The sequence below is a fragment of the Anguilla rostrata genome, chromosome 10 (genome assembly GCF_018555375.3).
Source record: "Anguilla rostrata isolate EN2019 chromosome 10, ASM1855537v3, whole genome shotgun sequence".
NCBI classification, from domain to species: Eukaryota; Metazoa; Chordata; class Actinopteri; order Anguilliformes; family Anguillidae; genus Anguilla; species Anguilla rostrata.
The window spans coordinates 25866591-25883294 of NC_057942.1; the positions used below are offsets into that span (position 1 = coordinate 25866591).

The 16704-nt window shown below is 38.1% G+C and overlaps 1 protein-coding gene across 4 annotated transcripts in view; it reads left to right on the top strand.

Moving 5' to 3' along the window:
• The window catches only part of morc2 (MORC family CW-type zinc finger 2), a 105680-nt gene that overhangs the window by 25135 nt on the left and 63841 nt on the right, over nt 1-16704 (top strand). For 3 of the 4 annotated variants that reach the window (XM_064297637.1, XM_064297640.1, XM_064297639.1), the window contains 2 exons: nt 5273-5326; nt 13056-13090. In XM_064297637.1, coding sequence (XP_064153707.1) covers nt 5273-5326; nt 13056-13090 — 89 coding nt within the window. Of the gene's footprint in view, nt 1-5272; nt 5327-13055; nt 13091-16704 lie in introns of those variants that run through there. The other variant, XM_064297638.1, reaches the window with a different exon arrangement.

Below are 16704 nucleotides of genomic sequence, written 5' to 3' on the forward strand. Positions count from 1 at the left end.
GTAATCTAAGTTAATAAACAAATTGGCATAATATTTTAAAGTATTGTGCAGGGGTATGATATGGTTTTCTTAGAAGCAGTGGGAAATGTCTACATTAAAATGGGAACACTTGTATAACATTTAACTTGCACACAGTTAAATAAAAAAATGTGATTCAGCTAATTAACTATTTATGGTCTTCAGTCAAGACTTTAAGTAGAGTCTGGCTGAAACAAAAATCACACCAACCCTTTTGGGATAAAATTGGACATCCCTGCATTTATATTAGGGATGCTGATTTTCGATTATTTCACAGATTAAGGATTTGCATAATGTGCTTGATTCCTTGCGTGGGTAAGTGGGTGTAACCACTGATTGTATAGAAAATACTTCAGGCATAACAAAGCACATCAGTACCCAAGATCATAATATAGAATGAATGAATTAATTGACATAATTAATTATGTCAATACTAATATACAAAAAAAAAAAAATTGAACTCACAAATGTGCTTGCCCACAAAACCAGTATCAGCTGTGCTTAATACTCTATTCTGATTTGCTGTGATGTGTATTATTTTTCCATATACGCCTGACTATGTAGTATCTTCTGTAAAAGTTCAAACCCCATTCTAAATTAATGTGTGGACTTGATAAATAAAGTGGAAATTTTTAAGAGCAAGCTAGCCAGCAGTTGCAATATCATACTTGCTAGTGTCAGCCTGATGTCCATAAATGACTGTAGGCTATATAGAGCAGCTAGTCTAGTTACAGCTCGACTTCATTTATAGTTTAGCCTCTATTTTGAACATAATTCAGTAGTTGGCTATCTAGCGATCTGTGATAAAATAATATGCTGTGAAACCGTTTTGACTTACAACAAACCTGAATTGTAATACTAGGTAACCCAGTTGTGGTACTAGAAAGAAGTGTTCATTGCTATAGTGGTAGCCTATAGGGTATGGGATATTTGCTGTTATAATGTTTCCTTTGCAATGGAATCGCTTATTTTGAAATTAATGTTTTCATAACAAGTGAGTAATTAAAGCTGCATTATATTCAGCTACTCGAATATCATCCAGCACAATGGCTCACCAACAAAAAGCATAATTTCAATCAAAACATGCATTTCTAAATATATACTTGCTTTTTTCTGTTTATATTAGATGAAGAAATATCCTCTATTGTAATGTGCTTCTTCTTTTTTTACATGGGCTAATGTATGATTAATTAATAAATGGAGCGAAGTTCCAACACATAGCCTAGTTGTACATGCATAGCCTTTATGAGAAATTAAAAAAGATAGTCTAGGCACATATCCAACAAGTAATCAATCAATCCATCACATTTTTCTTTATAATGCAGTCCAGGTTCTGGAGAGCCACTGAGTCTGCTTGTTTTTGTTTTTTCCTTTCTCCTTCCTGACTCTCCCCATATCTGATCAACTAATTGTTTTTATAAATGTCTCAATTAGAAAAAAGTTGTATGATTAGTCACTTGACTGTGCAGTTGGAGTGCCTATGGAGACCCCTGGAGGATAACCATTGAAATACAAGATTAAATCCCTGCAGGTCACATGGTGGAGACCAACTGGTGGCCCAAGTCATATAGAACCCTGACAGGCTAATGTCTGAATATTTGGTATATTTTGCTGAATTTTGACTTCAGAGCTACATACTAATTTGTGACGGGTGCTGGAGAAAAGGTCCGCAAGTCGCAAATCTTGAAATCGCGCTAGGAGGCAAAAAAGGTTTTTTAAATTTTATTTTACTGTTTTCCTTTTTTTCATATTACGAAAGTTAAAGTGTTGAAGAAGTCACTCAATAGAATAAACAACATTTTTAGGGTCACTAAATACTTATAATTTGTCAGCAAAGTCGGCTTGTTTTAGTGATTCTTACAGCCGGGTTTTGGAGGCGTGATGGGAGTGCAGTTTAATTAGCATGTTTGATTTCGTTGGCTATTGTCACTTTGTTTCGGTCAAGCCACCGCCCATAAATAAAGCCGTGTGGTTGTAGCCTATGTTTGTTTACTGTGTGAGGTTGCTAAAATGGCGGACGCTCAATCAGTAGGTGAAAGTATAAGCTTTCTAACGATGTATAACATGTCTAATTTTGCTTTTGGAATAGAGTTTTATAGGATTAGCATTCGCTCTATATGGTAGCATTAAAAGACGTTGCACCTAACGAAACGTTCGTAATTCCTTGGAAAATAGCCTACCATTATTATTGAGGACTTCTGGGCATAGCTAAGCCATATGTTTGCTGATAGACCTATCTGACATCGTTTTCTGGAGCAAAACAGAAGCGGATATAACTGTCATTGATTTACTGTCTCTGTCTCCATCTATTGAACATAGATAAGATTTCATCATTGCTATGCAAGTATTACTGCTCAAAATATTTCGGTTATTACGTTATTTTAGAAATTGAGTGTCTTTAAATAGGTTAGTGGTATTATGTAATGTGGATATTTCACACTGTAATGTAAGCGTTAGTTAGTAGTGTAATGGTTTTTGTGACTCAAACAACAGTGATGAGGAGAGTGTTGAAACATTGCCAAAACGTGGTGGACGGCTGAAAAATGTTTTTATATCGTCCCATTCCCATACAAGAAAACATAGGAGTGTACAGAGTATAGAAATAGGCTATATACAAGAGTTAGCCTAATTATTACACATTTAGGTACTGTGCAGCATTGTGTGACTATATGTTTGCATTATGTTTAAATTATATCTATGTTTCATCTTAAACCTTCATAAGGGGCTCGTATGCTTTACAATGGACAAAAAGCATTATATTCCTTTTTGGAGAGATTTTGGATTTGTTTCTGGACCCTTAGCTATTTTAGACCAGTGTTAATAATTTAGACATTGTGGGTAGATTTGGAGATGCTGGGTACACTGCTTAGTTTTTGCTTCATAGATCTTTAGTAGTTCTACATATCTACCCTTAGATTTTATGAACTTGTGGTCAAGAAGTTTTTGATCCAGGACATGTATACTTTAACCCGCAATCTCCCAGTATTTCATTGCGAACTAAAAAAGGAGCAAATTCATTTTAGATTTTTTGCCTTGACCATTGCATTTGTGGCACTTTATTTCTTACAAAATTACGAATATAAAGTAATCTAAGCTAGTATTATAAATGGTACAAATGTATTGCTTCATTTAAGACATTTTTCTAGTCTCTGTGGTGTTCACATCTGGAGTTATAAAGCTTTAAATAGGGTAACCCCTAAATGGGCAAGGATTTACAGGTACTCTAGCGGGGGAGTGGTTGGGGTGGAGTTAACTAGCTATTGTTCCCACCGATTATCTCCCTGTGAGAAGTGTGAAAAGTTCAAGATCTTTCAAGGGGATTTTCTCTGCTACTTGATTTTAGGAGTACCAACATTCAAATAAGCATATCTTCTTCAACTATTTTCAGATTTCAATGTATGACACATCATTTGAAAGCTTATAATCTGCACTTTCGTAATCTGTGAAAACTGAAAAATGACCTTGCCCTACTTGCGGACCAAAACACCAGCACCTGTCACATTTGTGTGTAAAGACAAAGCTGTTTATTAATGTTAGCTAGTTCTTTTGGTGAAAATAACATCACATGTAGCCTGAAGGTGCGGTCACACTACAGTTCACACTTGCAAAATCATTACAGACCCCGCAGCGAAACCGACGCTTTGAAAATAAAATTTAGCCTTTTTATAACGGCCTGTGTAGCCTATAACTACCACATTCTGCCGCCATAAACATAGGCGGGAGGCTCAAAGCTAAACGGCAAACCATGTGGCTGCAACCGCTAAAATAAAGAATTTTTAAAATGGTAGAATAAGATATGTTTACCATCGACTCCAGTTTCCCGCGACTCGGTAAACCATGCTGCCTCTCTCCTTGTTTGCATCTTATATTCCTTTAAAGTTGAATTAAATAAGATTGAATGATGGGATACAGCCAAAATTATAGCCTCCTCCATTTTTCTTCAGCTTAGGGGTCAACCTGTGACCGTTAAGGTCGTCTATTGGTCAGATACATTTGCGTGAAGCAAATTTGCAGGTCAAAGTTCACTAAACTTGAACTCTAGTACAGAGCGAAATGCGGTAATTCTTCGCATACGGATACGTATCTTTCCTCCCGCCCTCTGCATGCCTTTGAATGGAACTGAATGGAACACAAAAGACTAGTGTGTCCGCACCTTAACTCGGAGCTCTTGAAATGGAAGAACTGTCCAGAATGCAGAAAATACGCTAATTAGCCTAGCTAGCTAGCTAGCTAGCTAACATAGTAGTGGAATTTTACAACCCAGTCTGTAACGTAAGCCTATTTGTACTTGTACCTTGGTAGCGATAACTAGCCTAGCGGCTGTGTTGTGCAGCTGGTATCACTAAGGTGGCTTGTGGATGTTCAATTTTCCAACTCGTTCCTATAATCGCTGTCTATTAAAACCTGTGCTACTAGATTGTTTAAATCTATGCATTGGAAATCTTAGCCATGAGTATTCACTGTGTGTGAAAGCAGAGAAACCCGGGTGTAATCTGTGTTCGCCACCTTCTGCCACTGTTAAATCAAACACCGCGACAAGCCTGGCCCATACAAGGAAAATACTATCTGTGTAGCTAATGCATTGCTAAAATATATTGCAAAGTTGTTGTATAAATATATTATTCATCACTTGTCTGACACGAGTCTCATTTTTGTTGTTACAATTGCGAACGTCCTGTCATACAATGCTGAGCGTAGTTACCCCACTACGCGGAAAGACACAGGCTGTTGGGAAATCTGGCAACCCCCTGCTTAGGGTTGGGATTGCAGTTTTCCCTTGTGGACGCTAGATGGGGGTGAAAATAGCATATAGCTTCTTTAATGAAAGAACAATTGATAGTTGTTAAGGTAAATTCCATTAACTACGTAGCTAATATGGCTCATCAATAAAATATGAGACGCAAGAAGCTATATTTTTCAGGGCTCCGGGCTTTGTGAACATGTTTTCATCCACAGGAACCAGTACTTGGATGTCTATGTGCAAGCCTCAGTAGGTTAAAATATGCAGTCCATTAAAATACACCGCTCATTACATTTTCTCTGAAAGGGGTGCAACATTAAGGAACCCAAAATAAATTAGGCTAAATCTTTTTATTCGCTCTTCAATTAGGCTAATTAACATCCGTACTGCAGGATTAACTTTTTGGATGTATTCCATAATCCAAATATTTTATTGTATACAAATATTCTACATGAAAACAGCCTTAATCAATGTGATTTACTTTTGAAAATGAAAACTTTTCTTTACTTGCAGGACAACCCATGAGTTCCTCTTTGGAGCCCTGGCTGAGCTTGTGGACAATGCAAGGTAACATTTTTTAGGGGACCAAGTACCAGTGTTACATAGGATTTGTATTGTTTTGGCTAGGATTATTTGGGGGTCCATGCACCCAGGGTGTGTTGGACCCCAACTATTTTTGCTAGCATTCTTTCTTATTCGTATTGTTTTTCTTATTATTCGTCTCCTTATTCTTATTCTTCCTCCTAAATTAAAAAAAAAAAAAAAAAAAACTACAACGACTGTCGCGTGCAGGCAGGCTAGCGGTGGTTGCCAGAAATCTGACCATTGTTGTAGTTTCATTATAGCAACCTTTTAGCAAATTACTTTTTTAAAGCAAGTAACGGCCTGAAATTCACAGCTGAGATAATGGTGTGCTGTAATTTATCTCGTAGAACAAAACATGAAACTCTCTTAGGCTTATGTTAACTACAGAACTTATTCTAGGCAGAAAATGAAATCCCTATGGGGAAAAAAGCATTGGAAATCTGCCGAGGGAACCCATAGCCGCGTTTCCACCAAAATTACCCGGAACTTTCAGTCCCAGGAACTACTTTACCAGGAACTAAAAGGTTCCTTCAGCCAATGGTTGTCTGCATTTCCACCGGGGTCTAAAGTCCCGTGAAGATTAGGCAAATTAGCCCACTGACGTATGAAAAAGCGACGTTGTCGTCGGTCCATCTGTCATATGATTTCTTCTGTAACCCCATACTACCACCGAAGTAGCCTACATTATTTTCTAATAACCGGGACAGCCCGGAGGGGTTTATTCCACTTATATACAACGGGTTACCAACAATGACTATATATGGTTACTTTTGTATTTATTGATTTTTATCGATTTAATCACATGGAATTGAAATATTCTTCTGCAGCCGTTTGGGCATATTTTGCCGCTGTCAAGCAAAACTGTCGTTGGTAGTTGAACTTGGACCGTTATGCAACAAATAGGATATAACAGACCAACAGTCAGATTGTAACTGTTTTATATATCCTCTCAAACACATTCATTATGTTTTTATGCGAACATTCGCTTTCATGTCTTGACATCCGAAGCGACAGAATGCATTCACATTTCCAATATAGGCTAACTGGCAACAACAGCAGAAAACATGCACACGTTGTAAACAATTTGCTGTTTGATTACTTTCTCATCGTCAATTCCATAGGCTAATCGCAAAATGACAAGAATAGAACGAAAACTCGGACTTGCGTGAAAATTTAAATTAGTAGTGGTACAGCTACTGTTTGTTTTCCTTCGAAGTTACTGCTAGCCGAGCAGCGAAGTGTGCCCTCCAGATGCGAACCATGCACCATAAATTAGTCCATAGTCTTCCTGGTCTTTTTGTGGAATTGAAGAATGGCAGAGTAAAATTACGGCAGTCTGAAAAAGCTAAAGGTACGATTACCAGAATTAACCTGTTATTTTACCCTGACAAAAAGTGCGGAAGGTGATTTCCAGTTTGCTTTTACTGTATCACCAATGTGAATTACGCAGAACTACCGCATACCTCACATAACTGTATCAAACGTTTTAGGTCAATTACAACGGGCTAAGAAAATCCGGAAGAAAATATTCAGCAACCGAATTAATCCGTTTGAATGTTTTAGTACGTAATATGCTGTCCCAGCACGAATGCTTAGCATTTTATAAAACGAATACTAAAGCAAGAAAAGAACAGAAGAGCACACGTTATAATTCCAAGACGTTGGCAGGCTATAACCAAAAGTAGGCTACTGTGCCGCATAACATACAAGTTTGATTTGAAGTTATGATGAAAATAAATTGGTTTGCGCCTGCATATTTTCAAACATGGCGCCTGAAAATAGACACAAAAAAATCCTGTGAGTACTCGACCAATCAGAAATGTTCAGCGCTGCAAGCTCAACCCAAATGGTTCCTGTACTTTCGGAAGGAACTACCCCCCGAGCAGGAACCTTTTGGGGGGTAAAACAAAGCCCCCAGAACTAATTTAGACCCTAGTTCCTGCGGTGGAAACGCACTGAGTTCCTCAAAAGGTTCCTAGTTCCGAGGTATAGTTCCTGCAGTGGAAACGCGGCTCATGATGGAAGAAACGTCCATGTTGGCCTTCAAAAAGACTTCATCACTGTAACACTCTATAGAGAACAAAATTTGATATGTTTAAAAATGGCCGTAGGACAACAATTCAGATTTCATCAGAATGGCTGACCCTGTCCAATTTATGCATATGGCACCAAGTTTAGTTTGATTGCAATGATTGCAGGGGATGACTAAGACCCATATTTTGGACAGGCTTGCACAGGCATGTTGTAGTGCAACACATATAGGCCTAACATAATGTGTGCTTGTACATGAATTATGTGTGTTGTAGTGCAATATGGCGTATAGCGGGTGATTTTTTCAATACACTAATTTGCATTGGCTTCTTAATATGGAGGACTAAATCATGTGCCAAAACTAAATAAGTCATTAATTAAATAAATGTGGAATTAAATAAATAAATAAATACTTCATTTTATTTCAAAATAATTTAATAATTCCCACCTCATGGCTATTTAATTATTTCATGTTTTACTTCCGAATGGCTTTTTTCATTTCATAATGACGCTTTTCCAAATGACGTATTTCCGAATGGCGCTTTTATTTACGAAACTCCCCTTTTCATTTCATAATGACACTTTTCAAAATGGTAAGCCCTCCTGTCAGTCAACACAAGTAGGGCTGGACCTGCCCACTGATTGGGTAATCTTTTGCAATCGATTAGGCTACTTGGTCTTGTTCTGAGCAGCGCAGGTGGAATTGGTGGAATCAGTAGAGGTTCCTATGTAGGCTCTATGGTGGAATCTATGGGCTGGTAGTTAGTTTGCTTACTATGCTCGTTTCATTGCTATAACGTAATATTTGGATAGGAGGAGCAAGGTAATGCATCTACTGACTAGGCTATATGATGCAGATGTTTTCTGTACATGACACGAAACTAGCTTTCTAGCTTTGGTTAGTGCGGAGATAGTCCTGCTGGCAAGACCTGCGAGTGAGTGGCTACAGTGGCTTGCTAGTTAGGTAACAAGCAATTCGTTCATCATCAAGAGTTCTTAACTAGCTAATGCCAGCTGAATAATAAATAAAGAGTAGTTAAGTAAATGCTGGATCAAAATAACTGCACTGACATGTGCTAAGTAGCTAGTTAAAACTAGCTTTCTAGCTTCTGTCAGCATTCGAAGAGACAGTAATAAAGGAGACTGCCCTTCTGGCCGGGAACTGTGATTGGGGTGGCTAGTGACAGTAGCCCTGCTAGGAACCAAACTGTAGGTTCTTAAGCAGCGATGTTCCTAGCTAGTGTTAAAATATCTACTAAACATGCTAATGATAATAGTTATGAAAAAACAATCAAGCAAACCTTTGAGTGTTGGATCTAAATAAAGGAACTTTCATTTGTTAGTCACTAGTTAAAACTAGCTTCTGTTTGTGTTCTGGGAGACTGCTATGAAGACACTTCACCAACACTGCTAAGCAAGAACTACGATTGGGATGGCTAGCCACATTAGCCTCTCTAGCTACCTAGCAAGCAAGCAATGATCTTAATCACAGGAGTATTAGAATTGTTAGAATGACGTAGCGTTCTCCTTTATGAAGTTTAACCTTTGTGTTTTGTGTTTTTGCGACTTACTTTCATTCCAATAAAGGATTTGCACTCATTCAACAAATATGTGGATGCATTGTTTATTGATTTGCACCCTATGTTGGGAATGGACGTGTGTAAAGCAACTAGTGTATCACAAGAGCTGTAGCACTAGCGCTTACTATGTATAATTTTAACATGCAGACCAATATTTGCGGTGCTGCTGCTTTTGCCTGAGCAAATCCGTGATCAACCAATGACTGTGAGTGATCACGCCGTGCTTGTGTTGATTGACAGGAGGTCTTGCCATTTTGAAAAGTGTCATTATGAAATGAAAAAGGGAGTTCGGAAATAAAAACGCCATTCGGAAATACGTCATTCATCACAACAAATGTGTTAGCTTCACCAAAAGCCACAGGCAAGACTATTTAAATGAACTTGATTGAAATCCTGACGACTGAGCTTTACTGTTCACTTAAGCAAAACAATGAACGTCAGGTACACTCTCTCTTTTTCGGTAGCTTATCCAGGCATGGAGTATAGGCCTCAGAAGTCGTGTCGTCATTCCCTTCGGGTTCGTTAACATTTTCGAGACTTCCGGTTCAAAAAATAGACGCCCCTATGGGACAAATCAATGGCAATTTCTGAATTCCTTTAAAATAAATTTGGACATTTGGACATTTTTTTTGTATATGAAAAAATAATGCTTTTTATCCATTTTTTATAATCGAAAAAAATTCTGTCATTTTAAAAAGCCAATTGCTAACGGTTAAGTGGTTAGCCACCCAAGATGACCCGTCGCATAATTACAACATCACACACAGAGCTGTTTCGATACATGCGCGAAAACGGTTTTCTTCTCGTTGTTTCCCGTTAGTGTAATAAATTATACATTTTTCTATTTTTTACAGTTCTATATATCGTTTTAAACATCTTAATATAACTAGGCTACTTGCGCTTCACAAGCATTGCCAGGGCACAGCAAGAGCTATGACGTAAATAACATGCGCAGCAGTGTTAGCTTTTTGTTAGCAAAATAATTGTTTTGGTTGAAAAACGACATCGTAATTCAGCAGATTCAGTGCCATTTAAGAGAGAACTGTGTCCAGATAAAAACGTCCAAGTTTTAAACGGCAGCTTAAATCACAGACTGTGACAGGGACGGTTATGTGAAAATCCATTAATTTTTTCCTTAGAGAAATTTTCCTTTGAACCGGAATTCCATATATGGGCAAGGTTTTTGCTCTGCGTTACATCAGACTTCTGAGGCCTATAAAAGCCAGAGAAAGCAGCTACCATAGGCTAGCTAACGAAACTCCTCTGAGCCTGCTCTGGACTGTCAAAACCTATGCCAAAAGTAAAACTTACACGAGGAGGACTGGCAAAACTAAAAACAAGCAAGCGAGTCCTGTGTGCGAGAAAAAGCCCACTTGCACGCCCAAAGTTCTTGTTGCTTGTGCACTGTTGTTTTTTTCTCCTGCAACATTTGGTTTCTGACCTTCGATGTTTTTTGCGACCTTCGCTGTTTTTTTTTTTTTGCTTGTGAGCTTGGGATTTGTGCACGCAAAGTTTTCTTTTTTGCTCGCGAGCCTTGTAGCTACGCACACAACTTCTGGCAATATTCTGATTCCATACTACAGCATCGCTTCAAAATTGCAGTTTTCAAAGAATAATTATTACAGATGTACACTCCTGGGCAAATAAAATGGGCCAAGCCCAAAATGGCAAAATATTAAGCTTTTAATGGTCTTAACAACAAATCATTGGTCAGAAAATTAGCAAGAATTAAACAAATGCAGTCCTGAGACCTCCTATGTCACCATTTGCTCGTTTACTTTTGCTGCAGTGAACTGTTTGGGGAAATGCTAGAAACAGGGAAATTCACTTATACAGTAGACAAATTAACAATGTCAAATAAGAGTCATGTTTTGTATTTGGTTGCATATCATTTGCATGCCATGACTTCCTGATGTCTGTGACCTATCAACATAATCAGAGTCTGGATATCTTATTTTCAGGTTGTCCTACAAGCGATACAAAAACTCTTTGCATTTGAATGGATCTCTATGGGAATTGGGGGGTGGGACTAGGTTCAGCTGTAAATTATGCTGATACAGTATAGAACACATTTGTTGGCTAAATGGCTTTAAGTCATCAAGGGTCGAAGGTATCAAGTGAGCCTCAATCCACCGTGCTGCTGCCAGATATGCAGTAGATACTACAAGCATTGTTTCTCCTGAATATTTTTTATTTTTTACTAGTCGACTAGTAGTCGTTAGTTCAAGCCATTAGTCGACTAGTCGTCGTACGTTTATGATATTAATTTAATTATTTAAATATATTTTTTGGGGCATCAGAAAATGATTTGAATTCTAGGGCTGAGAAAGAATGTTATAAGTAACATTGTTAACACTGAGCTACATTACAGGGAAATAGAAAACCGCAGTAATGAGCCTTTAAAATATACATTTTACAAGCGCACGCACGTAGCGAGCCGCCTGTTAACGACAATGCTAACGGCAAAAGCGGTAATGATTCTGAACATTTTGTTAATTTATTTCAACACAGTATAACATCACACAACTTATGAACTTGTAACACCAACACAATAACTTATAAAACAAATGATAAATAAAAACAGCCTTTTGTTAAAAAACTAAATTGAAAAAATATTTTCGTTTCTTTTTAAAATGTAAATAAATATAAATTAGGCTATAGAAAAAAACGAATAAATAAATATACAGCAAACTGAAACACTTAAAAGAGAAATATCAGTGCAAAAATAAACAGGGCTACAGTGAAGTAGCCTCAACATGGAATGAAAACAATTTTTTCTGAGGTCAGAAAGCAAACAAAAATGTAACATTAACACATTTAACGGCTGCAATGAGTTGGCGGTGTATGATTGGTTTCATGTTTATGGCCCTGACTTTGAAATGGCTATCGAGTCAGAGTAATAGAGTACATGGTCATAGCCCTAACTTCCATGTCATTTGTGGAATAGACGGCCATGCAGAAGATTACAGCGTTTTCAATTCCTTCTACCACGTTAAACGCACGCATGCTTTGTACATGGCGAGTGGGCGTCCGCTAGCAAACCGGGCTCCAGGGACCGAACTAAAGCTACGAGACAGAGATTAAGAAGCACCTACGTTGCAAACACATCTTTGCATGCAGAGTTTGCATGTCACCTTCTTGGGGTCGTCCGTTACACGCTCGAAATGATCCCACACTTTGGATGATTTCCTGGCTGACATAGTTTAATAACTTTTTAACGACAAGGCGCAGCTCCCGAATGGAGCTGAGGGGTTTTTTTTCCTGCGACTAACCGACCAATGAAAACTTGTTTGACTAAGACTCTTCTCATCGACTAACGGTTTGGTCGACTATTAGGGGGAAGCCCTAATAGTATCTACTGCATATCTGGCAGCAGCACGGTGGTTTGAGGCTCATTTGATACCTTGGACCCTTGATGACTTAAAGCCATTTAGCCAACAAATGTGTTCCATACTGTATCAGCATAATTTACAGCTGATCTAGTCCACCCCCATTCCCTTAGAGATCCATTAAAATGCAAAGAGTTTTTGTATCGCTTGTAGGACAACCTGAAAATAAGATATCCAGACTCTGATGATGTTGATAGGTCACAGACATCAGGAAGTCATGGCATGCAAATGATATGCAACCAAATACAAAACATGACTCTTATTTGACATTGTTAATTTGTCTACTGTATAAGTGAATTTCCCTGTTGTTAGTTTTTCCCCAAACAGTTCACTGCAGCAAAAGTAATGCAAAAGTAGTGCAATTGTTTAATTCTTGCTAATTTTCTCTTTCACCCAATACACGCCAACGTTTGGATGGATGGTATTTGGATTAGGTTTTGCAGTTCATGATAAAGTACCTCCCAATGTTCTATGGCTCACCCTTGGTGCTTGGCCCCCAACAACGTTGCTTGCAGCTATATTTTTTAGTTGGAATTGGATACCCACCCAGTTTTAACAGATGCATGTCTCTGTTCCCCGTTTCATTGAAGCTTGTCTAGTTCTTCTGCATATAATGTTAAACTTTCAGTCAAAATAATCATTTCCCCCACAGAAATTCAAGTCTCTAGTCACTGTATCATGTCTGATTAATTAATTAATTTTTTTTTGCAGGGATGCTAATGCAACAAGAATTGATATCTACACAGGTATGTCTCGCAGCGAAATGTGGAAAAGGAAAAGGCTGTTGTGTGCACTTTTAGCAAGGTTTCTGTGCCTGATGGCAGGTTATCTTATGTTCTTGTATGATAAACAGACATTGGTAAAGTCTAATAAGCAGGATTTGTTTTATGTGATTAATGATTTTTTGTAATCATTATATTGTGTTTAAACATGCATTTCCCTTATTATTAATCAGTGTGCTTTGGAAGAGATCAATTGACAGTTGGTAATCCCTTGTCTGTCTGTGTGCACCTTTCCATTTTTTTAGCACGTAGGACTTTCATATATTGGAATGCCTTCTATTTTCATTATCCTTTTTGTGTGGTTAAGCAAAGGACAGAGGTGTTATTCGGGCTGTTTAATCCCAGCCCTTTACACACTGTGGGGTCTAGATTTCAGTAGTAGCCTGCAATGTGCTAGTTAGCAATATTTATTAGTTCTCCAAGTCTGGGAATAGATCAGAACTGTATAAGAACTAGAAAGGAAACAAGGTAAATAATGTTACTATGAGCCACGTAGCCTAATGTTAACCAACTAAACAGCTGGCATCTTTCCTGCTGTTGTTAATCTGGTGTGGTATTTTAACTAGGGCCTATAAAATGCATATCCCCGAATCTGTCTTTCCTAGGGATTCAAATTTTATACAATGTTTTAAATCAATCACCAGCGCCCATTGATCTATTAATAATTATAGATCAATTAACTGAAAATCTTAAAATCTACTCTTTCACCTCTAAAAAGTAGTGTTGTCATGATACCAAAATTTTGACTTCGATACCGATACCAGGTTTAGTATCACAATACTCAATACTGAAACGATACTTGAAACTTAAATGATACTGATTCGATACTCTGTACCTAACGATACTGAAATTGTCTTAATAGATCAGAAACGTAATGTCCACAAGGGTTGACCTCATTTTTGAATTCACGGTTTATTGTCAACGTGGTTTATTAACAACCTTTAAGTTGAAGCCAACATATTAATAAGCATAGGCCTATAGTGTTAGAACACTAAGCAATATAAAAATATATTAAATATCTTTCAAAAATTAAACAATTGTAAACTAAAGAATCTTTAAACAGGTCTTTCACTTTAAAATGAATCTAAAAACAGCATATTTTAATAACAATACAGCATCTTCCTATAATAAAATATTTCCAAAGAACACCTTTCGCTACAGAAGTGAAATGAGTCTAAGCTTGCGCTGTATCAGCGAGGGTGAATCCACAAGTTACCTTAGTTGCTACTGCCATCTAGTGAAGATTCAGACAAATTACACCTTTAATCCTCTCAATCAGTAATGCGGGACACACATTTCCCTGGCTTTTACATTTAACCTAAAAGTACCGAACATCGGAAAATTCTAATACAGAACCGTTTTTTTTTTTTTTTTTTTTTTTTTAAGTACCCAGGTTTCAGTATACCGTGCAACACTAGTAAAAAGAAGATTCAAAATAGGCCTACCAGTTAATAATAGGTTTTATTAAGACATGCAACAAAGAAACAAAATTATACAAACACGGATTCATGGACTGAGAAATCTGTTTGTATTGCAAATGGTAGGCCATTCATTTAACAAAATAGTTTAAACAGTGGCATTCCGAGTAGGCTATACCTACAAAATAGGCTACCCTTTTCACCATGGACATTTCTATCATTATTTTTTTTTTGATAGACTTATGTGCAGAGAGAAGCTAGTCCATGAAAAGCCTAAAAGCGGTTGGGACGAGACCTACATCTGAACCTACCAAAGACAGTGGATTGTTTGTGTAATGTTTAGTAATTGTATAATTAAATAAAAACATAATTTAAAAAAATCATGTATATGTCAGGGGCGGTACGGTGGTGCAGTGGGCAGCGCTGTCGCCTCACAGCAAGAAGGTTGTGGGTTTGAACCTCGGCTTGGGGCCTTTCTTTGTGGAGTTTGCATGTTCTCCCCGTGTCCGCGTGGGTTTCCTCCGGGTACTCCGGTGGTGTCCCACAGTCCAAAGACATGTAGGTAGGCCGATTGGAGACCCTAAATTGCCCATAGGTACGAGTGTGTGAGTGAATGGTGTGTACGTCCGATAGATTGGCGCCTGTCCAGGGTGTATTCCTGCCTCTCGCCCAATGCACGCTGGAATAGGCTCCAGCACCCCCACGACCCTGCTTAGGATAAGCGGGTATCGATAATGGATGGATGGATGGATGTATATGTCAGTTTTTTAAAAATCTGGATGTTGCTTAATGCATAAATGACTACAGGCAAAATTACCTAGGTTAACCTCTTCGTGCAAGGCCGCTAGTGGCCAGTGCTGGCGTCCTACAATATGCTGCTAGATATGGAATAAATTCATGATCCTAGCATTGGTTGGACATATAGAGATGCCCCTTTCAAGATTGAGTTGCGATTTATTGTCTTAGGCAATCTGTTTGTGAAATAACACATTTGAAACACCCAGTAGCCTATGTCTTTTGAGATAACTGTGTTTAAAACCATAGGCTGCTGTGGCCATTTCCACTTTATTCTGATTTATCCAGTAGAAAACAGTATAAGCTTTCCAATGATGTATGACATGACTAATTGGGAACTGCAATTTGAAGTCGGAGCGTAACGGCAAGTTTGGTCGCATCGTCACAGGTTTATGCATTCAGCTACAGTGTTGGCAGGAGAAAGACACGTTCCCAGTAAGGAGTAATTGTTGTTTTCCTTTCATTTTTGGAAAATATTATGAATCTTAAACTAAGGTCAGAACACCTTAGTTACCTTACTGATATGCATATGGGCAGCGAGTCTGAAGAGGAGAACACATAGTGTAGCATAGCGTTCGTAGGTGGCTCAGTAATGCGCTGTGTTTGCACCCATTTGAAACTAGAAAAATTTCCAGCATTTTCCTGATGATGAAATATTATCTTTTTATTGTTCATTGGGTAGACAATGGGATATTACTGTCTCCGTGGGAATGCAGAGTACTTATTTATATTTACTGCTGATATGTGCTTAGGTCAATGTAAAATTTCCCTTTGACTGAAACACACTTCTGAGAAATGTCATCCCTGGGCATGCAACAGAAGATTACATACTGTAGAGAGCAGAAAAAGTGTTATAATGCTTTTGCGTCATTTGTTCCTATTATAACTAGGGATGTGAACAGTGTGTTGATTGTCACTTGCAAGCACGCTTGTCAAATCGTTTATCGAAAACTGCTTTTTTCTTTTTTCTTCCAGTGGTACCTAGGGTACTAGAGGGGGCTGGCGGGGCTTGTGGTTCCATTTAACGTTACTTACCATTAGTTTAAAAGATAGCCAGCTTGCTTAAGACTGCCATGTGTGGAATGATTTTTAAAAGTTAAATGAAAACACTGTTCAGTGCAAAAATGTGCTACAATTTTGCATTCCACACATGACCCCTATCATGTAAACCCACCTAAGAACCAAATATTTGAGGCCAAAGGATCACTGTAAAACACCGTAAACTGCACCCAACTTCGTAGCGAGACCTCATCAGTGTGACAGCTGTCCAACTGATACCACAACAGATTTCATTGCTGAAATGGTAATGAAAGACATGCTCCCAGTAAGCAAAGGGAGGGTGGGTTTTGGGATTTACTGGCATTT